The sequence below is a fragment of the Neoarius graeffei genome, chromosome 9, assembly GCF_027579695.1.
Source record: "Neoarius graeffei isolate fNeoGra1 chromosome 9, fNeoGra1.pri, whole genome shotgun sequence".
In the NCBI taxonomy this organism is placed as follows: Eukaryota; Metazoa; Chordata; class Actinopteri; order Siluriformes; family Ariidae; genus Neoarius; species Neoarius graeffei.
Genome location: NC_083577.1, coordinates 92,179,054 through 92,205,781, shown reverse-complemented (window position 1 = coordinate 92,205,781; position 26,728 = coordinate 92,179,054). Strand labels below are relative to the sequence as shown.

At 43.4% G+C, this 26,728-nt stretch overlaps 1 protein-coding gene across 6 annotated transcripts in view; it reads left to right on the top strand.

The window, feature by feature from the left end:
* Window positions 1–26,728, top strand: part of glsb (glutaminase b) — a 122,733-nt gene that overhangs the window by 58,489 nt on the left and 37,516 nt on the right. For all 6 annotated transcript variants that reach the window (XM_060930461.1, XM_060930462.1, XM_060930463.1 and 3 more), the window contains exons 6-10: window positions 5,043–5,206; window positions 8,936–8,994; window positions 24,605–24,637; window positions 24,742–24,800; window positions 26,069–26,135. In XM_060930461.1, the coding sequence (XP_060786444.1) occupies window positions 5,043–5,206; window positions 8,936–8,994; window positions 24,605–24,637; window positions 24,742–24,800; window positions 26,069–26,135 (382 nt within the window). The remainder of the gene's footprint in view (window positions 1–5,042; window positions 5,207–8,935; window positions 8,995–24,604; window positions 24,638–24,741; window positions 24,801–26,068; window positions 26,136–26,728) is intronic.

Below are 26,728 nucleotides of genomic sequence, written 5' to 3'. Positions count from 1 at the left end.
GATAACACTGTGGTGGCCAGTGCTTTGTTTTTTGGTGTGGTGTGCTGGGGGGTCAGTGCTCACACATCAGACAGAAACAGAGTCAATAAAGTGATTAAAAAGGCGAGCACCACCATTGGTGCCCCTCAGGACTGGGTTGAGCAGGTGGCTGAAGTGAGGATGCTAAGAAAGATGAACGCAATAGTGAATAATGACTTGCACCCACTTCATGCCCTGGAGGTGTTTCAGAAGAGCACCTTCAGTGGCAGGCTGATCCCACCAAGATGTAAGACTGAACGCTATAGAAGGTCTTTCTTGCCAGCCGGCATCAGGCTCTTCAATGTGCAATAAACTCCAACACTTTAGCATTCCAGCACTTAATACCCCAGATTTTTACTCTAGTGTTATTAGTTTATTTACTGTATTTATGGTTAGAATTATTATTTTTAGCCTCATTTTTAAATTCTGTATTTTTAAATTTAATATTTCTATAAGTTTGTGAACTTTATGTCGATAGATCTGCTTTTTATTATTATTATTATTTATTTATTCTTGTCTAAGTATGGTTGATGAATGAATTCTGAGTATGGTTGATGCTGCTGTAACTTGTAATTTCCTGCAAAGCATCATTAAAGTATCTATCTATCTATCTATCTATCTATCTATCTATCTATCTATCTATTGAGGAAAATGATCCAATATTACATATCTGTGAGTGGCAAAAGTATGTGACCCTTTGCGTTCAGTATCTGGTGTGACCCCCTTGTGCAGCAATAACTGCAACTAAACGTTTGCGGTAACTGTTGATCAGTCCTGCACACCGGCTTGGAGGAATTTTAGCCCGTTCCTCCGTACAGAACAGCTTCAACTCTGGGATGTTGGTGGGTTTCCTCACATGAACTGCTCGCTTCAGGTCCTTCCACAACATTTCCATTGGATTAAGGTCAGGACTTTGACTTGGCCATTCCAAAACATTAACTTTATTCTTCTTTAACCATTCTTTGGTAGAACGACTTGTGTGCTTAGGGTCGTTGTCTTGCTGCATGACCCACCTTCTCTTGAGATTCAGTTCATGGACAGATGTCCTGACATTTTCCTTTAGAATTCGCTGGTATAATTCAGAATTCATTGTTCCATCAATGATGGCAAGCCGTCCTGGCCCAGATGCAGCAAAACAGGCCCAAACCATGATACTACCACCACCATGTTTCACAGATGGGATAAGGTTCTTATGCTGGAATGCAGTGTTTTCCTTTCTCCAAACATAACGCTTCTCATTTAAACCAAAAACTTCTAAAAGTTCAAAAAGTTTGTTGGTCGACCACTCCTGGGTAGGGTAACAATGGTCTTGAAATTCTTCCATTTGTACACAATCTGTCTGACTATGGATTGGTGGAGTCCAAACTCTTTAGAGATGGTTTTGTAACCTTTTCCAGCCTGATGAGCATCAACAACGCTTTTTCTGAGGTCCTCAGAAATCTCCTTTGTTCGTGCCATGACACACTTCCACAAACATGTGTTGTGAAGATCAGACTTTGATAGATCCCTGTTCTTTAAATAAAACAGGGTGCCCACTCACACCTGATTGTCATCCCATCGATTGAAAACACCTGACTCTAATTTCACCTTCAAATTAACTGCTAATCCTAGAGGTTCACATACTTTTGCCACTCACAGATATGTAATATTGGATCATTTTCCTCAATAAATAAATGACCAAGTATAATATTTTAGTCTCATTTGTTTAACTGGGTTCTCTTTATCTACTTTTAGGACTTGTGTGAAAATCTGATGTTGTTTTAGGTCATATTTATGCAGAAATATAGAAAATTCTAAAGGGTTCACAAACTTTCAAGCACCACTGTATATGTCATATGTTGTAGAAATAAATATCTGTGTATGGTGATTTATGGTTATGAATAATTAATTGTCTTTGCTGTAATATTAAGTGTTAAAATGCCTGTTGCATTCGGTAAAGAGTCATGAGATCTTTTAGATACGAATGTGAGCGGTGTGTGCAGTGTGAACGGTGTGAGCGGTGTGTGCAGTGTGAGCGGTGTGAGCGGTGTGTGCGGTGTGTGCGGTGTGAGCGGTGTGAGCGGTGTGTGCGGTGTGTGCGGTGTGTGCGGTGTGAGCGGTGTGTGCGGTGTGTGCGGTGTGAGCGGTGTGAGCGGTGTGTGCGGTGTGTGCGGTGTGAGCGGTGTGAGCGGTGTGTGCGGTGTGTGCGGTGTGAGCGGTGTGAGCGGTGTGTGCGGTGTGTGCGGTGTGAGCGGTGTGTGCGGTGTGTGCGGTGTGAGCGGTGTGAGCGGTGTGAGCGGTGTGCGCGGTGTGAGCGGTGTGAGCGGTGTGTGCGGTGTGAGCGGTGTGTGCGGTGTGAGCGGTGTGTGCGGTGTGTGCGGTGTGTGCGGTGTGAGCGGTGTGTGCGGTGTGAGCGGTGTGAGCGGTGTGTGCGGTGTGAGCGGTGTGTGCGGTGTGTGCGGTGTGAGCGGTGTGTGCGGTGTGTGCGGTGTGAGCGGTGTGTGCGGTGTGTGCGGTGTGAGCGGTGTGTGCGGTGTGAGCGGTGTGTGCGGTGTGAGCGGTGTGAGCGGTGTGTGCGGTGTGTGCGGTGTGTGCGGTGTGAGCGGTGTGTGCGGTGTGTGCGGTGTGAGCGGTGTGTGCGGTGTGAGCGGTGTGTGCGGTGTGAGCGGTGTGAGCGGTGTGTGCGGTGTGAGCGGTGTGTGCGGTGTGAGCGGTGTGTGCGGTGTGTGCGGTGTGAGCGGTGTGTGCGGTGTGTGCGGTGTGTGCGGTGTGTGCGGTGTGAGCGGTGTGAGCGGTGTGTGCGGTGTGAGCGGTGTGAGCGGTGTGTGCGGTGTGTGCGGTGTGTGCGGTGTGAGCGGTGTGAGCGGTGTGTGCGGTGTGAGCGGTGTGAGCGGTGTGTGCGGTGTGTGCGGTGTGAGCGGTGTGAGCGGTGTGAGCGGTGTGTGCGGTGTGAGCGGTGTGAGCGGTGTGCGCGGTGTGCGCGGTGTGCGCGGTGTGAGCGGTGTGCGCGGTGTGAGCGGTGTGCGCGGTGTGAGCGGTGTGCGCGGTGTGAGCGGTGTGAGCGGTGTGAGCGGTGTGTGCGGTGTGAGCGGTGTGAGCGGTGTGTGCGGTGTGAGCGGTGTGCGCGGTGTGAGCGGTGTGCGCGGTGTGCGCGGTGTGCGCGGTGTGAGCGGTGTGCGCGGTGTGCGCGGTGTGAGCGGTGTGTGCGGTGTGAGCGGTGTGCGCGGTGTGAGCGGTGTGCGCGGTGTGCGCGGTGTGAGCGGTGTGCGCGGTGTGAGCGGTGTGCGCGGTGTGAGCGGTGTGCGCGGTGTGCGCGGTGTGCGCGGTGTGAGCGGTGTGTGCGGTGTGAGCGGTGTGTGCGGTGTGAGCGGTGTGAGCGGTGTGTGCGGTGTGAGCGGTGTGTGCGGTGTGAGCGGTGTGAGCGGTGTGTGCGGTGTGAGCGGTGTGAGCGGTGTGTGTAGTGTGAGCGGTGTGTGCGGTGTGTGAAACCCTGTCGCTGTTTCAGTCGGTGATGTTTAATGACCGGACTGTAAAGTGTCAGGAGCGCTGCTGGAGTCGTCACATCTCTGAGCTTTAGTGGCTGTTTATTTACTCAACTGCAGTCTTTCACCACTTACTGCTCTAAACCTCTCCGTCATCAGGTGATAAACAGCTCAAACCTTTACCATCTCATTTCCTTCCTCAACTCTTCATCTGTCACGCTTTAGTTTTGTGGAACAGCAGCGCTGACTGTCTCACGGGTTTAGATTAACACACTCGTTAAGTCTCATTATAAACTGATTTTATGCGTGGTGTTATTTACCAATGACCATCACTGATATGGGGAAGTTCTCTTAAGTCTTTTTTTTATCCTGGAAGTTTTTAGATTAGCAATGTCTCTTTTGCAAGAGAGTCCTGGCCAAACTGTCCTCAGAGTAATGACCCCGCCCCCCGTTACACGCGGCTGTGATTGGCCAGTTGCTGTGGTGTAAGAGGACGCGCTGTTGGAGGAAAATAATCAACTTCAGGGTGATATCAGAGACTCTGACCAGCTTAATCACCCCACCTTGCTCTTTGTTTAGTTTCCTCTAACAGCACAACCCTGAGCGTTTTATTCCTCAGAACTAAATCAAAGTTTATTTCATGATTTAATGCCCTGCAGATGATGATGAGCTAAAGAATTAAGTGCACTGGTTCATTAATTGAAATAATTAAATTTCATTCAGAAATCATCATCACGATGAAAATGTAATGAAATGTCCAGCTATAGTTTTCTGCACCATTCTGTGTAAACTCTAGAGACTGTTGTGTGTGAAAACCCCAGGAGATCAGCAGCTTCTGAAATACTCAAACCAGTCCATCTGGATCAAACCAACACCCATACCACAGTGAGAGAAAGTCACACTGTGAGATCACAGCGTTTCCCGTTCTGATGTTTGAACATTGTGAACATTAACTGAAGCTCCTGATTTGTATCTGTGGGATTTGATGCGTCGTGCTGCTGTCGAGGGATCGGCTGATTACAGAACCGCAGGGGGATGAGCCCAATATAAAGAACTAACATTAGACGTTTTTAGCATGGGCTCCAAAGTTTTAACAGTGAATAAAGTCTAAGGTCAGGATAAGGGGCGGGGCTAATGCCATGTTTCAGGTCAAGAACTTCATTCAGATCAGATTTTTTAAGTTAACTGCAGAGTTTCCTCATGATGATGATCAAAAAATCTGATCTTTACAGGAGAGTAAAAACATCGGTGATATTTTATTAATCCGATTCAAATTAACAAATTAAAAGTGTGACCGAAGAACCAACATCCTGAACACATTAAATACAGAACAGTCTGAAGACTGGAGAGCGTGTGTAACCCGACTCTGAATATGCACAGATTTCCTGCTGAATAAAATAAAATAAAATAAAATATAAACCACTTTGGAGTTTAATGGTAAAATGGACTATAACCGTTATTTTACTGTTTAACTGTTAATATTAAACTATGAGGTGTTTTTATAGAACGGCTCGTGGTGAATGTTATTCATGCGCTCTGTGTGTGTGTGTGTGTGTGTGTTAGATATACTGTGGGCGACACCAAGGTGCCGTTCTGTCTGCAGTCGTGCGTGAAGCCGCTGAAGTACGCCATCGCGGTGCATGACCACGGCACGGAGTACGTGCACAGCTTCATCGGCAAAGAGCCCAGCGGCTTACGCTTCAACAAACTCTTTCTGGACGAGGACGGTGAGTTCTCCTCCTCCAGAGCTCCACTTTTTAACACACTCCAGTCGAGTTTTGAGTTCTCACTCAGAAATAAACCAGAAATCATTGCATGAGTGTTTTAGCTCTATAGGGGTGTTCACACGGCAACTTTTACTCCGGTGTAGCGCCGGGGCTGCCCCGGTAGAGCGTTCACACGGTACAAAGTTATAGCGGTGTCGCCCCTGAAAGCTGCTTAAACCGGTGCAAATCTAACCCTGCTCGGGAGGGGGTTTAAGAAATTTACTCCGGAGTAAATGCTAGTTTGCGGGGCAGCACCGATATAAAATGGGCCGTCTGAACGCTACAGGGGTAGACTCGCTACGCATGAGGAGAGCTGATTACATACAGGCATTGCATAATTTGCATCCTGGTATTTTGCGCTTCCAAAATGGCGAATATCAACAACAACAGAACTGCGTGTCTTCCAGTGTTGCCAGATTGGGCGGTTTTAAGTGCATTTTGGCGGATTTGAACATATTTTGGGCTGGAAAACGTCAGCAGTATCTGGCAACACTGGTGTCTTCATCCACGTTGTTTTCCCAGCGCTTGGTGATGCCATGACAACCGGGAAAAGGAAGTACATTTTCACGCATGCGCATATTTCATTTCCGCATTATTACTATCGTATAGCACGGTCGCAAAAACTGCCGTGTGAACGCAAGTGGGGCTGCACCGGTGCTAACACGCTTCTCTCTGGTAAGCAGGTTTGTGACGTGTGAACGCTCCACAAAATTTACACCGGTGTAAGATATATCGCAACAAAATACATCGGTGCAGCATCGATGCAAATACGTGCCGTGTGAACACCTCTTATGATATTAACAGACGCACTGGAAGCTCCGCCCCTTTCCCCCTTCTGACATGAGTGTATTAATCTCTCGTCTCCGCTCGATTTCCTCAAAGATTTTTACAGGATGTTAAATTGAAAATATTTTGTTAGTAATATTCCAGCTAAAGTTATCCGCATGTGTTTTTGTTCTCTGGTCCCAGAGACAGTTACTCCGTTTGTAGCTGAAATATAATAACGTCACTGCGTTGTGTTCCATGGAGTGAGTGTTCATAGTGGGGGGGAAAAAAAAAATCATTTTTCATCAAATATCAGAATAGAAAATGAAGCTAGATCTTGGCACACTTGTCCATTACTTCTGGAAACAGCATGTGAAGTCTCCGTTTGTTACTCTTCCGTCTCAGCTTCTTTCTCCTGCCAGATTACCCACAATCCTCTGCACACAATACCGCTGGAATGTTTTTATCTTCGGAAGAGTGAGTCATGTTGTTTGTTCCTGAAAGATGGTCTGATACGGATTTAAGCCACTCTGGGATGTCATCCTCACGTTGCCATGGCAACACCATGAAAGTTTAACGGTGCGCAGATAATAATGCCACAGTGCGTTCACGAACACAAGGGTGTGGGGGAAATCTGCACCGGACGGAAATAGCTGTGCAACAAATCACCGAGTACTGATGCTCTACTTCCTGCTGCATCATGCTGTCTTTTCTAGAATGATCCATAAGGTCAGCCGGGGTCAGGTTAGCGCGCTTTGAGTGGTATTTAATCGGATTTAAAGTGTTGAAGAGGAAACATCCACATCGTCTCTGTGGGACAACACACATGACAGGAAGTGATGCAATGTCTGAAGAATTCGGAGTTATTCTTCCTTTTCTGAGCAGGAGACTGCAAATGTGCTTTAAACACACTTGGGTTGGAAGACTACAGAAAAGGGGGCGGAGCTTGTGTCCTGGTTCTTTATCATGTAGATTCACAGATTTCTTTTTGATCAGGAGAGACGGGTGTGGGCTGTTTGTTTTCAGAGAGTAGTTTGTAGTTTAGCGAACTATATTTCTCCCTGTTCAAGGATAGACTAACGGAGGACACACTGAGGTTATGTCGAGTATGAGATGTGTTATAGAACACATTTTACATAGCAGACATGTTCTCTCCTGTTGTGAACATGTGATATGTTATATAGAAGACATTTTATATACAGTGTGAGACGTTATACAAGACGTTATATTGGAGATGTGTTACGTACAACCCCAGTTCCATAAACTCGAGATGCTGTGTAAAATAAAAACAGAATGTGATAATTTGCAAATCATGGAAACCCGATATTTCATTGAAAATAGTACAAAGACAACATATCACATGTTTAAAATGAGAAATTGTATTGTTTTTTGAAAAATTTCTGCTCATTTTGAATTTGATGCCAGTAACATGTTTCAGAAAAGTTGGGACGGGGCAACAAAAGCCTGAAAAAGTTGTGTAATGCTAAAAAAAAAAAAACCTAATTAGTTTAATTGTTAACAGGTCAGTAAGATGATTGTGTATAAAAAGAGCATCCCAGAGAGGCGGAGTCTCTCAGAAGTAAAGATGGGGCGGGGTTCACCGCTCTGTGAAAGACTGCGTGGGCAAACAGTGCAACAATTTAAGAATAACGTTCCTCAATGTATAACTGTACAGAATTTGTGGATCACATCATCTCTGGTCCATAATATCATTAAAAGATTGAGAGAATCTGGAGAAATCTCTGTATGCGAGAGACAAGGCTGAAAACTGACACTGGATGCCTGTGATCTTCAGGCCCTCAGGAGACACTGCATTAAAAGCAGACACGTGTCTGTAGTGGAAATCACTGTATGGGCTCAGGAACACTTCAGAAAACCATCGTCTGTGAAAACACTTCATTACTGCATCCACAAACGCAAGTTAAAACCAGATATTAACAATATCCAGAAACCCCGCCCCCTTCTCTGGGCCCGAGCTCTTTTACAATGGACTGAGGTGAAGTGGAAAACTGCCTAATGAATCAAAAGTATAAATTCTTTTTAGAAATCATGGACCCCATGTCCTCCAGGCTAAAGAGGAGAGGGACCATCTGGCTTGTTATCAGTGCACAGCTCAAAAGCATTCAGCGTCTGTGATGGTATGAGGGGGCGTTAGTGCACATGACATGGGTAGCTTGTACATCTGGGAAGGCATCATTAATGCTGAATGATATAAACACGTTTCAGAGCAATATGCTGCCATCCAGACTAAATCTTTTTCAGGGAAGACCTTCCTTCTTTCAGCAAGACAACGACAAACAATTTTCTGCACATATTACAACTGCATGGCTCTGTAGTAAAAGAGTCCGGGTGCTAAACTGGCCTGCTGCAGTCCAGACCCGTCTCCCTTTTAAAACATTTAGTGCATTATGAAGCACAAAATACAACAAAGGAGACGCTGAACTGTTGATCAGCTGAAATTGTATATCAGGTAAGAATGGGGCAACATTTCTCTTTCAAAACTACAGCAGCTGGTCTCGTCAGTTCCCAAACGTTTACAGAGTGTTGCTAAAAGTAGAGGTGATGCAACACAGTGGTAAACACGCCCCGTCCCAACTTTTCTGAAATGTGTTGCTGACATCGAATTCAAAATGAGGAGAAATTTTTTTTTCAAAAAATCAGATTTCTGTTTCAACATGTGACATGTTGTCTTTGTTCTATTTTCATTGAAATATCGAGTTTCCATGATTTGCAAATCTTCACATTCTGTTTTTATTTATGCTTTACACAGTGTCCCAACTTTTTTGGAACTGGGGTTATATTGATATAATCCTGTGCTGCTGGTCTAGAAAATGATTTGACACCTCCTGACCAATCAGAATGCAGAATTCACAGTGCTGTTGTCTAATGTTTGCAGTGTTAACAGATAATGTTATTTGTCCACAGATAAACCCCATAACCCGATGGTGAACGCCGGTGCGATTGTGTGTACCTCTCTGATAAAGGTAAGTGTACACCTGGTCTCTGCCTCGAGCTGTGTGTTGTGCTGGATTGTTAAATCACTCGTCCTAACTGTACTCACAAATGTGCTGAGGTTCCAGAAGATCCACATCTCCATGTTTACTGAGTGGACTTGGGTATTAGATGCTAGCTTGTTAATCATTGTAGTGATTTAATAACATCCCAGAATATCTCTGGAGGATTTATGTGAGTGTTTTGGAGACCCTGGAGGGCTAAAACACAGAAGTATACGTTATTAAACATAAGTGTGTGCTTTTCATCGTAAACTGTCCACCTCAGACGATAACATTGTCCATTCCCATAAATGAATAATAAGAATAATGACACCATTCAGTACGCTGTTTTTTTGTGTGTAATGAATTCTTAAGTGAAATTCATTTGAACTTCCTGTTGCTCTTGCATTTCTCCATCTCTCTGATTCCACTGATTTATTACTCTGGATTACAAAGTGTGCAGCTTCAGTGTACGCGCGCACACACACACACACACACACACACACACACACACACACACACACTATCTATCTATATATATATATAAAATCATTGACTACTCTCATCACTGCTAACTACTGAAGAAGGAAACAGAATAAACTATCATGCTTCTCACAGTGTGTGTGTGTGTGTGTGTGTGTGTGTGTGTGTGTGTGTGTGTGTGTGTGTGTGTTTTGGGTGACCTGACCATAAGTGCTAATATTTGTTGATAATTAACTGTACAATTAATCACAGTCCCAGCACTGATCTGTTGTATTGCTAAAATCCATATATTCCACTATTATAGTGTACACAGTAATATTTTGCTCATTTGACTATGAGGACATTTTTTATTTCAAATTTAATGTCAATGTAAAATCAACATTATTTATAAACCTAGAAAAAATACATTCTTGGTATTAAGGTTTAATATTGAGATTAAACACTGATTAAAGCAGGCTAATTAAATAATAATAATAATAATAATAATAATAATAAGTTGGATAAGGTGTCTGAGTTCCACTAGTTAAAATTACCACAATAAATAAATAAATAAATAAGATTATGTATAATGGTGTCAAAATCATAGCCGAGTAACTTTCAGAAAACCATACATTTATTTTAAACAAGATTTATTATAAATCATTTCTCCTGGCAGAACAGTATAGTGTAAGAATAAAATTATGCAAATTATGAATTAATCTTCAAGTTAATAATAAACAAATTAATTAATTTAATAAGATGATAATGTAAAGTTACAGCTCTGCTGAAACTCTGACACTGGAGACTCCTTCCAGAAATGTTAAATAAACGTCTTCATATCAACATTTTTAGTGAAATATACTTAGTTCATTAAAAAATTTTTTTTCTCTTTAGCCGTGTGTGTGTGTGTGTGTGTGTGTGTGTGTGTGTGTGTGTGTGTGTGTGTGTTTGTGATGAGCTTTCTCAGACTGTCACACAGACACACATAAAGAGCCCTGGGTTTCTGGGCTTGTTGTTTATCTGGTCCTTAACTGCAATAAGACCAAACAGGTTCATTTTGTTCTTCAGTCAGTTATGATCTAAGGTATGTAGCCAAACCTGAGTGAACACCTGACAATCACATCAAAAATGCAAATGTAACCAAATAAAGAATCAAATAATTCTGTAGTGTTTTGAAATGTCAATAATTTACCCAAAATGTGACTCAGTGTGGTGAAAAAATTGAGGTAAGTCAGAGGATTATGTTTGAGGTAGTCAGAGGAACGTACAGGTACGTGTGCAGTGTTGTGATGTGACCTGTACACTGCTGATACAGAGAGTAACTCAGACTGCAGGTGAAATGGACAGATGAGGGAGATTTAGATTTAGTATAAATACACAGGTGATTATAGAAAATCGTGCGTACTGATTGGTCAAGAAATATGGACTATTTCTCAATAATCACCTCGAGCGACTCAGCAAAATGGCAGCCAATCGCTTCGTCACCATAAGTGAGGAAGAATTACAAATTATGAAAGAAAATGCTGTTCCTAAACGCACTAAAGATGCTCCAAAGTTTGGTTTAAAACTATTCAAAGGGAACGTGGGATTGTGATTTATTTTATTGATTTAAAAACAAAGTATTTTATGTGAGTCGACGTAGATAAGTGACACAAGTCTGCGCCGCACCTTTACTACATTTGCATGTGTCACACATAGTGCTAGCAACCAGAATTCATAACTGCCTCCAAACGTGGCCGCCATGGACTACAACTCCCAAACACCTCACTGCCCTCCCTCTGTGGAATTCTAATCATCGTTGCACCTGCCCTCCATTAACTAGAGTACCTAAGGACTCAAACTCCAACCTGTCAGTGCAAAGTATCACTCAGCGTGTTACTACCTGACCCTGCTGAGCCGTTGTTTCTTGTGTTGACTTCCTGTGACTCTGACTCTGGTTTCGTTTGTTTCTGACTCTGATTATTTGTCTAGTCTATTATAGTCTGTCTGCACATCTCTCGACCCCTGGCTTCCCCTGACTACAAATTTGGCTCTCAATTTGGCTTTGTTTACCAGTTTGCGATGTACCTGCTCTCCCCTGCAACTGCTTCTGTAAATGCCTGCCATTCCTGACAGGATACTTTGCCCACAGCATGGACACAGCAGCGCAGACGAAGCAAACTACTCTTTCAGCAAAGGGACAATTGTTAAGTGAACATTAGCAGGTGTTGAGTGATTTGGACAGCATAACTCCCAACTCACCACTACTGTATCACAGGCCCTCCGAACGCACCCACTCTCAACCCATCTACACTTGTGCCCTGGCCGGATAAATTCTCCTGAGAAGTTTTGGAATGTAAGGAGTTCCTACTTCAGTGTTCACACTTTTTCACAGCACAATCTGACAGCAAAAGCGCTCTCAATTCATTAACCTGCTCTCCAGAAAAATGCTATGAGAGTGTTCGATCATCAGCCCGAGGGTGTGGTGGTTGGTGGAAAAACTCCTCCTGACTATTCAACAGGGAGAAAGACGAGTGGCCAAATATGCGCTCAAGTTCCACTCTCTCCCTGCAGGGAGCAGCTGGAAATAACCAACTCTGTAAGCTGTGTTCCGCCAAGGCTGAGACCCACTCATCCTTAGCGTGCCATAATGGCCAGCAGACCCTCAACTCTTATCGACCTGGCCATCAGGTTGGACAATCTCTTCCATAACAGGCAGTTCCTACAGAGTTCCCCGGGCAGCAACCAACTTACCCTGCCTCCCACGCCCATGGAGGTTTACAACACTTGCATGCCACAGTCCAAATGAGAGGAAGACAAAGAGAAGGCCTGTGTTACTACTGTGAAGGATCTGGTCACCTCCTGGCTCACTGCCCTTTCTGACCTCCCAATCCCCAGAGACGTGACAACAGTGGGAGGCACTCAACCGACATCACCACTTCCCTGGTGAGTTCCAAAACTACTTCACCACACCTATTCCTCAAGTTAAGGGTGTTCTTAAATCTGAGTCCTGCCATACTCGTTCCGCTCTGATAGACTCCGAGGGCGCGGGCAATTTCATCAACTGCAAGGTTGTTCAAAGACTCCAGTTGCCCATGCAAGAACTCCCACAACCCATAGGCCTCCAGGCTACTGATGGTGGACCCATTGGGAAGGGGTTCATCAATACCCATACACTACCCCTGGAGACTCAGGTTGGTGCCTTGCATAAAGAAACCATATCCCTGTTCATGACTCGTACTAAAAGCCAAGCCATTGCTCTGGGGTTTCCCTGGTTACAACTGCATGACCCTCTCATTTCCTGGTAACGCAGCGAGATCCTCTGTTGGTCACCCGCCTGTCAACAGCATTGCCTTCACCTACCCTGGATCACCCTGTGGAAAGCCGGGCACCAGGTGGCACTGAGCACGTCCTTACCTGCTACCATGAGCTTAAGGAAGCTTTCAGCAAGAGAAAGGCCAGTTGGCTGACTCCACACAGACCTTACTATTGTGTGATAGACCTCTTCCCAGGCACCATACCACCATGCTGTCGCATATACCCCTTGCCCCTCGCTAAACAGTATGGTCTGGAGGAGTACATACAAGAGGCCCTACAACAAGGCTATATTTGACCTTCCATGTCACCTGCATCTACAGGATTCTTCTTTGTAAAGAGGGGGGGAATTAGGCCCTTCATTGACTACCAAGGACTCAATCAAATCACTGTTAAGTATCCATATCCACTGGTACTGTTGGCTCTAGAACAGCTTCAGTCAGCCTGTATATTCATGAAACTGGACCTAAGGAGTGCCTACAGCCTGATGTGTATCCGTGAGGGGGGGATGAATGGAAGACAGCATTCAGCGCCATTTCTGGGCACTTTGAGTACTGTGTAGTGCCATATGGGCTACCTTGTGCACCCACTGTATTTCAGTGTTTTATCAGCAACGTTCTTAGAGACATGCTGGGCTGTTACATCATTGCTTAAGTTGATGACATCTAAATATACTCCCCACACAAGGAAAATCGTATGAAACACATTAGAACTGTGCTGTCCCGGCTCCTTGACAACCATTTGTATGCGAAGGCATAGAAATGCGAATTCTATGCTTCACAGATCTTGTTCCTGGGTTATGTGATCAAAGCAAGGAGAGTTAGCATGACAAGGTAGCCACAGTCACAACATGGCCCACACCCACCACAGTAAAGGAGCTTCAACGGTTCCTGGGTTTTGCCAACTTTTATCAGAGGTTCATCCGGGGCTTTAGCACCATGGCCACTCCCCTCTTTACATTATTCAAAAAGGGACCCAAGTGGCTCCGATGGAACCAAGGGGCAGAGGATGCCTTCGCCCAGCTCAAGTCAGCCTTCACCACCGCACCCATTCTCAAGCAACCAGACCCTGCAAAACCATTTACTATAGAGGTAGACTCTTCAAACTCAGGAGTAGGCAGTCTATTGTCTCAGTGCTTCAGAGAAAGACCCAAAGTGCATCCTGTGGCATTATTTCTTTAGAAAACTTACCCCAGCAGAACAAAATTACAACATCGATAACGGAGCTCTTGGCCATCAAACTAGCCCTGGAGGAATGGAGATACTGGCTCAAGGGAGCCATACACCTCTTTGTCACTCACAGATCACAAGAACCTAGAATATCTGAAATCAGCCCAGAGACTGAATCCTCATCAGGTGCGTTTGGCCCTATTCTTTACTCGCTTTCAGTTCTCTATCTCCTACCGACCTGGATCCAGGAATACTAAGACTCATGCCCTTTCAAGAATTCATTCCTCCACTTCCTCCAACCAAGAATCCACACCTATTGCACCCCTCCCCCCCCAGTGTTTTATTAATGCCCTCATTTGGGAGTTTAACAAAGAACTGGCTCAAGCACAACCCCGCAACATCCCCAAAACATGTCCCCCTGGTTTAACTTTTGTTCCTCAGTAACTTCAGGGCTGCCTCATCACTTGGGCATGCTCATCACTAGCCACAGGACATCCCAACAACCATCACACATATCAATTACTCAAGATAAAATACTGGTGGGAGAACACGCTCTCAGAAATCAATTAATTCATTTCTTCCTGTGCCACATGCACCCATGCCAAGATACCCCAGTCTATGCCAGCAGGCAAGCTCATGCCACTACCCTCAATGCTCTTGGTCTCACATTGCCGTATATTTCATCACCAATCTGCCCAATTCACAGGGTTACACAATAATCATGGTAATCATTGAACAATTCTCCAAAATCCTCCACCTCATTCCGTTGGCCGGCTTTACCCACAGTATTTGAAACAGCAGAATTAATGTTCACACACATCTTCCAGTACTTTGGTATCCTGGAAGACATAGTGAGTGATAGGGGCCCACAATTTACATCCAGATTATGGTCAAAGTTCATGGACAAGCTGGGGGTAGCAGTAAACCTAACCTCTGGCTACCACCACCAATCCAGTGTCCAAGTGGAAAGAGCAAACCAGGAAATACGAGGCTTTTTAAAGGTATTCTGTCTTGAAAAGCCTAAGGATTGGGCCCAGATTCTCCCATGGGCCGAATACACCCAGAACTCCCTCAAACACTCAGCCATACAGCTCACCCCATTCCAGTATATGTTTGGATACCAGTCACTGTTATTTCCCTGGGACGACTCTCCCACAAACATCCCAACCGTCGATACCTGTTTCCAGCGAGGTGAAAGTATATAGGAGAGCATCCACTAATGTCTTGAACAGGTGGCCCAAAGATAGAAGTACTATGCATATGAGCACAGATGGGAGACGCCTGCGTATGCTCTAAGAGACAGAGTCTAGGTTTCCACCAAGGACCTATGAGGGCCCAACACCTGCAACTTAGTGCCAGATACATCGGACCTTTCACGATCCTTCAACAAATAAACAAGGTCTCGTACAAACTAGAACTCCCTCAACACTGCTGTATGTTCATAACATTCCATGGATCATGTCTAAAGCCAGCTATTCCAAGTCCATTAGCAACAAGCACACTGAGCACAGAACCACCCACACCACGTGACCTGGAGGGACAACAGGTATGTTGGGTACACAAGATTCTCAACTCCTGCTGAGTATCTGGTGGACCAGGAGGGCTACAGACCTGAGGAATACAGCTGGGTCCAAGCTAAGGACATCCTGAACCCACTACTCGCCCAAGAGTTCCACACCAGTCATCTGGAGAAACCAGCACCCAGAAAACGCAGGTGTCCCAGAAAATGAAATGCTCCTGGAGTTAGTGCCTTTTGGGGGGGGTTCTGTCACACACAGTGCTAGCAACTAGAGTTTGTGGCAGCCTCCAAACATGGCTGCCATGGACTACAGCTCCCAAACACCTCATGGCCCTCCTCCAGAATTCTAATAATCACCACACCTACATTTCATTAACTAGAGTACTTAAGGACTCAAACTCCAACCTGTCAGTGCGAAGCATCACTCCGCGTGTTACTACCTGACCCTGCCGAGCCGTTGTTTCTTGTGTTGATTTCCTGTGACTCTGACTCCGGTTTCGTTTGTTTCTGATGCCGATTATTCGTCTAGTCCACTATAGTCTGTCTGCACATCTCTTGACCCCTGGCTTTCCTCTGACTACGAGTTTGGCTCTCAATTTGGCTTTGTTTACCAGTTTGCGATGCACCCGCTCTCCCCTGCAACTGCTTCCATAAGTGCCTACCATTTCTGACAGTATAAAGCTTTTGAAGTTTGAAATAAATTATTTTTTAAAAATAATCACCTGTATATTTGTAATAAAACAATTCTGCACCTCAGGCTCAGTGAATATCGGGGAATAATAACCTCGACTTCGTCTCCGTTATTATTCACCCATATTCACTTCACCTTTGGTGAATAATTGTTAAATATATGCACCAGGTTTGTTTAGAAAAAAGGAAATAATTTGAGAGCTGTGATTTATTTGTCCATTCAAGTCCACATGATCCAGCAGCATTAGAGCAATAATCTGTCCTCCATTACTCCATTGGCACCTTCACTGACTTACCACAGCATCCTGTCATTCGTGTTGGGTTTTCATGTTTGATCATGAAACAGGAAGTACGACAAAAAGCTCATTCCAAAAATTCATCCTACAATTTTCCAGAACTACACACCGGGCTTTAAACACTTTCCCCTCACCCAGTCATGTTTATTCATCATGTGCTCGATTATGTCATATTGATTACTTGTGAATGACTGAACGATTGAAGTGTGTGTGTGTGAGAGAGCGAGAGAAAGAGTGAGTGCTCGCCCTGTTGAACTGTCTGTGGGAGCTGCTTTTGCTGTTTTCCGTAGGATCCTTTTCTACCATGTTACCGCATGAGAATTTCTCCCCTCCTGCCGCGAGTGCTCCATGCGGGCTGCCGTGTGCAATGTGGTGATAAAGGCTTTCTCTGTATGCTTTTTTTCTTTATGTTGTTGCATATTTTACAGACGTAGGAACTGTGGGATTTTTTGACTGCTGCAGCAGGTCAATGACGTTGGTAATCTTTTCCTTTCCATTATTTCCTCATTCCTCCCCTCACTGAAACAAGCCACGGCACACTGAGCTCCCAATATCACAGTGTGCCTGCCAGTGTATATGCTGTAAACTTAACCTGTCAGATTATTTATTTATTTAGTTATTTATTTATTTGTTTCTTTTAATTACTTTTTTTTGGTCATGATGCTTATAATCTTGACTGAAAAACCATAAGTATTGTTTTACACTTTGCCTCCTTAGTAGAAATATGGAGCAAACATACATGTAATCTCGACCATAATGAGAAATCTTGTGCTCCGGGAATTAATCTTTGACGTCAACGCCAAACCTGTCGATGGAGACGGTCTAACTTTCGACTCCTGCAGGGCCACGGCAGCATGCCGTTTAACGTTACGTCATAGCTGAAACCCCATGACAAGCTGGTGCACGGATTTGCACTGTTTTTGGTGTGCCATCAATCTTTCACATTAAACAGCACAAGAACGAGAGAGCGATGGTGAGAACGGTCAGCCCTGCAGGAGTGTAGTTAGACGCCTCTGATATAGCTCATATAACTCCTAGTCCACTTCCTAACTGTCCTTCATGACCTCAACACAGATCTCCATCCTTCAGACGTCCCACCTTTCCTCCTGTCAGCACACCTACTAGTAGGGGTCGGAAAACTAATCCGTTCTCTCCAGAAAGATTAGTCAACACCACGTCATCATACGAAGGTCTCTGAGCATCGAAGGTCTGGAAAATTTGTCAAAGAATTAGATTTTTTAAAAAGTCTTGGGTATGATATATGAAGAAATGTATGAACGATGTCTAAAATGCACACGTTCATATCAGCTGTGGCCTGAAGTTCAAAAGACATGTCAGCGTTCACACTGAGGAAATTCAGATTCAATTTAACAGGATTTAATTAACCCTTTCACCACTGCGTAGCGTCATCTACAGGCTGTATAACTTTTATATCAGAAATAACATGAACACTAAACCTTTGTGATAAGTTCAGTGTAAACCAGTACATTATTTTTAAAAAGAAAATCGAGTGAACCAGTGTGTGTGCCATCGTGGTGTCTTTGGTTCTGTTGAAAACGAGAGGACTTCTGCTTCGAGAACGTGTAACACTTATGACAGTAAACTGAACAGGTAAATTTTGGGTTTTATCCAATAATATACAGTGGTATGCAAAAGTTTGGGCACCCCATTCAAAATTGCTGTTACTGTGAACAGTTAAGCAAGTTGAAGATGAAATGATCTCCAAAAGGCATAAAGTTAAAGATGACTCATTCCCTTTATATTTTAAGCAAAAACTATTTTTTTATTTTCATCTTTTACATTTTCAAAATGACAAAAAAAGAAAAAGGGCCCGAAGCAAAAGTTTGGGCACCCTGCATGGTTAGTACCTAGTAACCCCCCCTTTGGCAAGTATCACAGCTTGTAAACACTTTTTGCAGCCAGCTAATAATCTTTCAGTTCTTACCTGGGGGATTTTCACACATTCGTCCTTGCAAAAGGCTTCCAGTTCTACAAGTTTCCTGGGCTGTCTTGCATGCACTGCTCTTTTGAGATCTATCCACAGATTTTCAATGATGTTTAGGTCAGGGGACTGTGAGGGCCCGGGCAAAACCTTCAGCTTGTGCCTCTTGAGGTATTCCATTGTAGATTTCGAGGTGTGTTTTGGATCATCGTCTTATTGTAGGACCCGCCCTCTTTTTAACTTCAACTTTTTTACAGATGGTGTGATGTTTGCTGGTATTTATTCGAACCCATGCTTCCCTCGACTAATGAAATGTGCCCTGTGCCACTGGCTGCAACACAACCCCAAAGCATGATCGATCCACACCCAGGCTTCAGAGTTGGAGAGGTGTTCTTTTCCTGGAATTTGGCGCCCTTTTTTCTCCAAACATACCTTTGTCAAGTCAAGTCAAGTCAACTTTATTGTCAAATATGCTATACATGCTCGACATACAGCACAGATGAAATTTCAGTCCTCTCTGACCCACGGTGCAAACAGGCAATGCAATAAATAAAAAAATAGAATAACTGAAAAAAACAAACAACAATATAAACAGTATAAACACTCTAGATAGGAACTAGACGTAGACTAAACACTCATACACACACACACACACACACACACACACACACACACACACACACACATAAATTGGTTCAAATAACCAAACATTCAAGGGCACTTGAGGTACAGCAGGTAAACATGAGATAAGCAGTATAAACAAACTAGCAGCTGTTAAGGTGAGGTAGTGCGGAATAGTGCAAATGAGCGAGGTAAAGTGAGATGTGCGGCCCCTGAGTTCAGTGTGTTAATGAACGATGAGATGTGTGTATGTACAACCCCGATTCCAAAAAAGTTGGGACAAAGTACAAATTGTAAATAAAAACGGAATGCAATAATTTACAAATCTCAAAAACTGATATTGTATTCACAATAGAACATAGACAACATATCAAATGTCGAAAGTGAGACATTTTGAAATTTCATGCCAAATATTGGCTCATTTGAAATTTCATGACAGCAACACATCTCAAAAAAGTTGGGACAGGGGCAATAAGAGGCTGGAAAAGTTAAAGGTACAAAAAAGGAACAGCTGGAGGACCAAATTGCAACTCATTAGGTCAATTGGCAATAGGTCATTAACATGACTGGGTATAAAAAGAGCATCTTGGAGTGGCAGCGGCTCTCAGAAGTAAAGATGGGAAGAGGATCACCAATCCCCCTAATTCTGCGCCGACAAATAGTGGAGCAATATCAGAAAGGAGTTCGACAGTGTAAAATTGCAAAGAGTTTGAACATATCATCATCTACAGTGCATAATATCATCAAAAGATTCAGAGAATCTGGAAGAATCTCTGTGCGTAAGGGTCAAGGCCGGAAAACCATACTGGGTGCCCGTGATCTTCGGGCCCTTAGACGGCACTGCATCACATACAGGCATGCTTCTGTATTGGAAATCACAAAATGGGCTCAGGAATATTTCCAGAGAACATTATCTGTGAACACAATTCACCGTGCCATCCGCCGTCGCCAGCTAAAACTCTATAGTTCAAAGAAGAAGCCGTATCTAAACACGATCCAGAAGCGCAGACGTCTTCTCTGGGCCAAGGCTCATTTAAAATGGACTGTGGCAAAGTGGAAAACTGTTCTGTGGTCAGACGAATCAAAATTTGAAGTTCTTTATGGAAATCAGGGACGCCGTGTCATTCGGACTAAAGAGGAGAAGGACGACCCGAGTTGTTATCAGCGCTCAGTTCAGAAGCCTGCATCTCTGATGGTATGGGGTTGCATTAGTGCGTGTGGCATGGGCAGCTTACACATCTGGAAAGACACCATCAGTGCTGAAAGGTATATCCAGGTTCTAGAGCAACATATGCTCCCATCCAGACGACGTCTCTTTCAGGGAAGACCTTGCATTTTCCAACATGACAATGCCAAACCACATACTGCATCAATTACAGCATCATGGCTGCGTAGAAGAAGGGTCCGGGTACTGAACTGGCCAGCCTGCAGTCCAGATCTTTCACCCATAGAAAACATTTGCCGCATCATAAAACAGAAGATACGACAAAAAAGACCTAAGACAGTTGAGCAACTAGAATCCTACATTAGACAAGAATGGGTTAACATTCCTCTCCCTAAACTTGAGCAACTTGTCTCCTCAGTCCCCAGACGTTTACAGACTGTTGTAAAGAGAAAAGGGGATGTCTCACAGTGGGAAACATGGCCTTGTCCCAACTTTTTTGAGATGTGTTGTTGTCATGAAATTTAAAATCACCTAATTTTTCTCTTTAAATGATACATTTTCTCAGTTTAAACATTTGATATGTCATCTATGTTCTATTCTGAATAAAATATGGAATTTTGAAACTTCCACATCATTGCATTCTGTTTTTATTTACAATTTGTACTTTGTCCCAACTTTTTTGGAATTGGGGTTTTGTGTCTGTGTTTGGGGGGGGGGGAATTGTGAGGATGACATGTCAGATGCTGAAGGGGGGGCAGGGGGGTGTGCGAGCAGAATCTGTGGCAGGGGGCAGAGGGGGGAGGAGGGGCAGAACAGGGAGGGAGTTGAGCCTCCTGACCGCCTGGTGAAAGAAACTGTTCTTGAGCCTGCTGGTTTTGGCCCGGAGACTCCGCAGTCTCCTCCCCGACGGCAGCAGGCTGAAGAGGCTGTGAGATGGGTGGGTGGGTGGGGTCACCTGCAATCCATAATTGCACATTGTGGCTAAAAAGTTCTATTTTGATTTCATCAGTCCACAGGACTTGTTTCCAAAATGCATCAGGCTTATTTAGATGTTCATTTGCAAACTTCAGATGCTGAATTTTGTGGCTAGGACGCAGGAAAGGTTTTCTTCTGATGACTCTCCCATGAAGGTCATATTTGTTCCGGTGTCGCTGCATAGTAGAACAGTGCACCACCACTCCAGGGTCTGCTAAATCTTTCTGAAGGTCTTTTGCAGTCAAACAGGGTTTTTATTTGCCTTTCTAGCAATCCAATGAGCAGTTCTTTCAGAAAGTTTTCTTCATCTTCCAGACCTCACCTTGATCTCCACTGTTTCTGTTAACTGCCATTTCTTAATAACATTACAATCTGAGGAAACGGCTACCTGAAAACACCTTGCTACGTTCTTGTAGCCTTCTCCTGCTTTGTGAGCATCAATTATTTTATTATTCAGAATGCGAGGGAGTTGCTTAGAGGAGCCCATGGCTGTTGATTTTAGGGACAAGTTTGAGGAGTCAGAGAATTTATACAGCTTTGAAATCTGCATCATCTGACCTTTCCTAATGAAGAATTTGAACAAGCCACAGCTCAATAAGCTAATTAAGGTCTGGAACCTTGGGAAAAGTTACCTGAGAACTCAAATGTATTGGGGTGCCCAAACTTTCACATGGTGTTCTTTTTCTTTTTTCACTCTCCAATTGTACAAAACAAAAATAACACACAAATCCTGCAGAAAACGCTGAAAAGAAATGTGTCATCTTTACCTTTATGCCTTTTGGTGATCAGTTCATCTTCTGCTCACTTAACTATTCACAGTAACAGACATTTTCAGTAAGGGTGCCCAAACTTTTGCATGCCACTGTATATGTGTAGACACTGCGTAAAAGCGGAGCTCCCAATGAGTGTAAAATGTGTTAGTAAATAATTCCATGTTATTTTTTAAAATGCAAATTAAAAATAAGCGCTGGATAAAAACCCATCTACCTCATGGAAATAAAGATGGAGATTTCGTTGTCCGGTGGTCAGGTGTTTGAGATATGTTGACTTACACTTACGATCAGGTTCCCTGTGGTGGAACACGGACATCGTTTGTATGTACGGTTGCAAAACCCATCAGAAATCAGGTGGATGCTTTACCACATTCTCTTAAGTATGGAGCGTCACTAATATTTACCGAATGAAAGATGCATAAGCCGAATTAACATAAAATAGCATTGTGCTTATCTAAATTACATCATAGGAAATCCAGGGGAATCCGACTTCTCAACCAGTCGACATGTACAACCCACAGGGGTTTCCCCACTCCAACGAGACTGGAGCGGCCTGCCGTGGGGAAAGGGTTAAACACATCTGGAGTCAGTCCGTGTTCACTGGCTGCTCGCCTACTGGGCAAAACAACAACCATTTACAGAACCAGTTTAATAAATGCAGAAGTCTAACATTTGAATATAGATTTATTTGAGCATTTGATTTACATAAAAAAAACTTCAGTTGGACTTGTTCTGCCAGCTGTAATGGAAATATTTGTGTATGTACAATACTGTGCAAAAGTCTTGGACCCCCTATTTTTTCATACAAACTTTGTTATAGATTTCTATTTTATGATTTCTACATTATTGAGTCAAAACATTACAAAAACATTTTAGAGTTCCAAATGTTTTTGTTTGTTTGTTTTGTTTTGTTTTCCAGCACAAAATTAAATGTTACAGGAAAAAAAAAAGTTTGTATCTGAGCAGCATATTCCATAAGAGACACTTTTCAGAGGAAAAAAGAAAGCATAATGAAGGCTGCTGGGTTTTGGTGTAAAATGAAGACGTGAGTGTGACGGTCAAAGAGTCCAGAAGAACTGTGGCTGGTTCTGTAAGATGCTCAGGAAAACCTACAGATCATTTCCACATAAAACTGACCTCACTGGACCTCAGACGGAGATTTATTTTAAAGCAAAGGGTCGTCTCACACCAAATACTGACTCTGTTTCATTTATTATGACTCACTGATTACCTTTTTTAAATCTTGAAACATTTAATTTCATTTTTTTTCAACCATTTTTGATCAACAGCATTTCTTTACATGCGCCTCAGACTTTTGCACAGCACTGTATGTATATATTTGTTGCTGTGAATGAAGATGCTCGTGTTCTGTTGGATCGTATTGAGGTGCATAAAGATCTCGTGGACTCTGGAAGGAAATGTGAGGACTTTAGCGATTCCCACCCCTACTAGCCAGGGCTGCACTGCACTATATCGTTGATGAAATTATTCCATAAAGTAGCTCGAAATGAACAGGAGCAATTACCAAGAGCACAAACCGATAAGATCATATTATAAATAAATCAGTTCTGAAAATTGTGACGCCACCTGGAGGAAGCTAATCGCATTACAGTACTCGCATTTAGCGCTTACTCTCTTCTCACTATCAGGTGACTGTTCGCCCGTGATGTTTTGTAGTTTGTGTGTTGCAACTGCTCTTGTTCCTGTGTTTGGGCGGGGCCTGTTCACTGACAAAAAGGAACAGCCTACATCCCAATATACAGTTTATATTCATCACCATTGTGCAAATAAGTTTGTGTCGTGTCCTTAGCTTCGTACCAGCTTCGTTGGCTGATTAGATTAGCCTAGCTTCGCCAAGCTAAGCTAACTGTACTAGCTACATACACTCACCAAGTTCACCAACGATCTTCCAAGCTTTAATTTTCTTCATAATGTCTCTGCACATCTAAAGAGATGACGACAGAACAACGGTTATAATTTTTGCGTAAAAACGGATTGTTCCCAAACATTTCATGTGATGGGTCCGAGGAATCTAATCATTCCAGCTGGTCGTTTTACTGCGTCACTCTGTATTTGCATTTTCACGAGTTCCAAAATGTCACGCTGAAATCACGGCTCCGTATCGTTCGTACACTCACACATAGATAGAAGATTAACGATGGCCTGTCGCTTTGTATGTTAATCAGATCAGATGAGTGTTTATCCACCAAGCTGAGCAGGATCAGCTGCTGTCCACACTCCTGCACACCCAGCTCTCTCTCTCTCTCTCAGCAGGAGTTTGACTGGCCTCCTGCTTTGGCATTTTATGGGTTAACTACAGCGATTCACTCGTAGCACTCCATCCTCCATTTTAATGTTTAACTGTAGCTGAACGCAACAACGAATTTTATGGTTCATTAATGAAATAAGGTTCATCTTGTAGTAGATTTTCATTTTTGGCTAACAAATAAAACCCACTAACAGGTTTGTGTTTTATGTTGTTTTTTTTCCCTTTTCTGTTACCTCTCCCTGAGATCTGCAGACATGTAGTCATGTTTCTGTTCCAATACCTTTGAACAGTATCTCTCTCTTAATGAGCGAGTGTCTGTAATATCTCTAGTGTTAAATCTTTCCCCAACATTTATAAATATATAAACATATAAACATACGCCTCTCTTTCAGGTGATTTATTGTGTTCAATTTTTATCTCTTTCAGCAAAAGGCAAGCAACGCGGAGAAGTTTGACTATGTGAGTAGAAACACGTCGAGTTACAGATAAAATCCAGCTGATGGTTTTGGGTTTGTTCTGAGTGTCTGATTTAGATTTTTTTTTTTTTTTAATTTTGCATAAAGGTGATGAACTTCCTGAAAAAGATGGCGGGTAACGAGTATGTGGGTTTCAGCAACGCTACGTAAGTTTCTCACAGACGTAATGAAACAGTCAGGTGTGTAACTGATGGCCGTGATGAACTTTGCTAATAAATTTAATCTTAAACACAACTTCGATCACATCTTGCTATTTCCAAAAGTGAAAAAGAAAATCCAACACTGCTGCAGTCTGACTTCTGATCCACCGAGTGAAATGTTTGCAGAAAGCCTGGTCAAGTTTACTACTATTACTTAATAATAATAATAATAATAATAATAAGAGAAAGAGGCTGTAAGTAAAGTCACAGTGATTTGCACTAGCTGTTACAAACTGGGACGTCTGGTCACCGTACCTTATAGATCAAGAATGGTGAGAGAGAGAGAGAGAGAGAGAGTGATGCTTAGTGAGGAAAAGTTGCGCCCTGCCGCCCTGAACAAAATCTCATCTCATCTCATTATCTGTAGCCGCTTTATCCTGTTCTACAGGGTCGCAGGCGAGCTGGATCCTATCCCAGCTGACTACGGGTGAAAGGCGGGGTTCACCCTGGACAAGTCGCCAGGTCATCACAGGGCTGACACATAGACACAGACAACCATTCACACTCACATTCACACCTACGCTCAATTTAGAGTCACCAGTTAACCTAACCTGCATGTCTTTGGACTGTGGGGGAAACCGGAGCACCCGGAGGAAACCCACGCGGACACGGGGAGAACATGCAAACTCCACACAGAAAGGCCCTCGCCGGCCACGGGGCTCGAACCCGGACCTTCTTGCTGTGAGGCGACAGCGCTAACCACTACACCACCGTGCCGCCCACTGAACAAAATAAAAAATAAAAAAAAAAGATTTAAAAAAAAAATCATAAAAATTGACAGTTATACAAGTGATTTGAAAAAAAAACTCCCATTTTTCATGGCTCATTCCAGATCAGTGATCCAGATCAGCACCAAAAGTCACAGCAATGTACGTCAGCCCAGAGGGATTCTTCATACGAAATTTGGTGATGATTGGTTGAAAACTGAGGGAGAAATAGTGTCCTAAAAAACTTTAGGAGGAGAATAATAATAATAATAAGCAGAAGAAGAATAAGGTAGAAAGATCCTGAGTGAGGGTAACAGTTTGCGCCAGAACTGCTAGCACAAATTAGCAATCATTAGTGTAAAATAAAGCCGTTTGTGCACTGTGAGAGTGAAATCTATAGACGTTTTTCCCCGACTCGATCCTGGAGAGGTTGAAGCAGACACAGTAAAAGATGATTTACGGGTTTGTTTTCATTTCATAGCTGACCGTGTCTACTTTCTGTTCCAGATTCCAGTCTGAGCGTGAATCAGGCGACAGGAATTTCGCCATCGGCTATTACCTGAAGGAGAAGAAGGTGGGTTTGGGGCGTGGCTGCATGCACATGCTTCTCATTCTGTCACACTTCGTTCACTGTCTGCTATTTGACATAGAAACATGAATAGATTCGTAAATACTGGCAGTGATTTTCTCAGAGCTGATAAGAAATGGAAAAAAAAAGGTGCTTTTTTTTTGCCTGCAATTTTTCAAAAATGATTTTAGATTCAGTAACGCACAGCAGGATGAGTCGATAAAGCAATACGTTACCTTTACTGAGGGGAGGAACCGAGAAATCCTTCTATTATCATGGCTGTCTTGTGTTTAATAGATTAAGCATACAGCTTGTAGCTTATATTCTGTGATATGGATCATAACTAGTTTCTTTTTCAGTTTCTATTTATGTGAAAAGAATAGTGTTGAAACACAGTGTGTGTGTGTGTGTGTGTGTGTGTGTAGAGGTGTGCAGCCACTGATTGGACGACCCTGTTGTTTTATTTAAGTTTAACTAAAGGAGGAGAAGGTGTAGTTTATTTCCTGTAACAATGTGTAAACGCTGATGTCTGTGAGCTTTTCAGACTCGCAGGCTTGTGTCAGTGTTTACACGGGGAAAGTTTCGCATGTTCAGAGTTG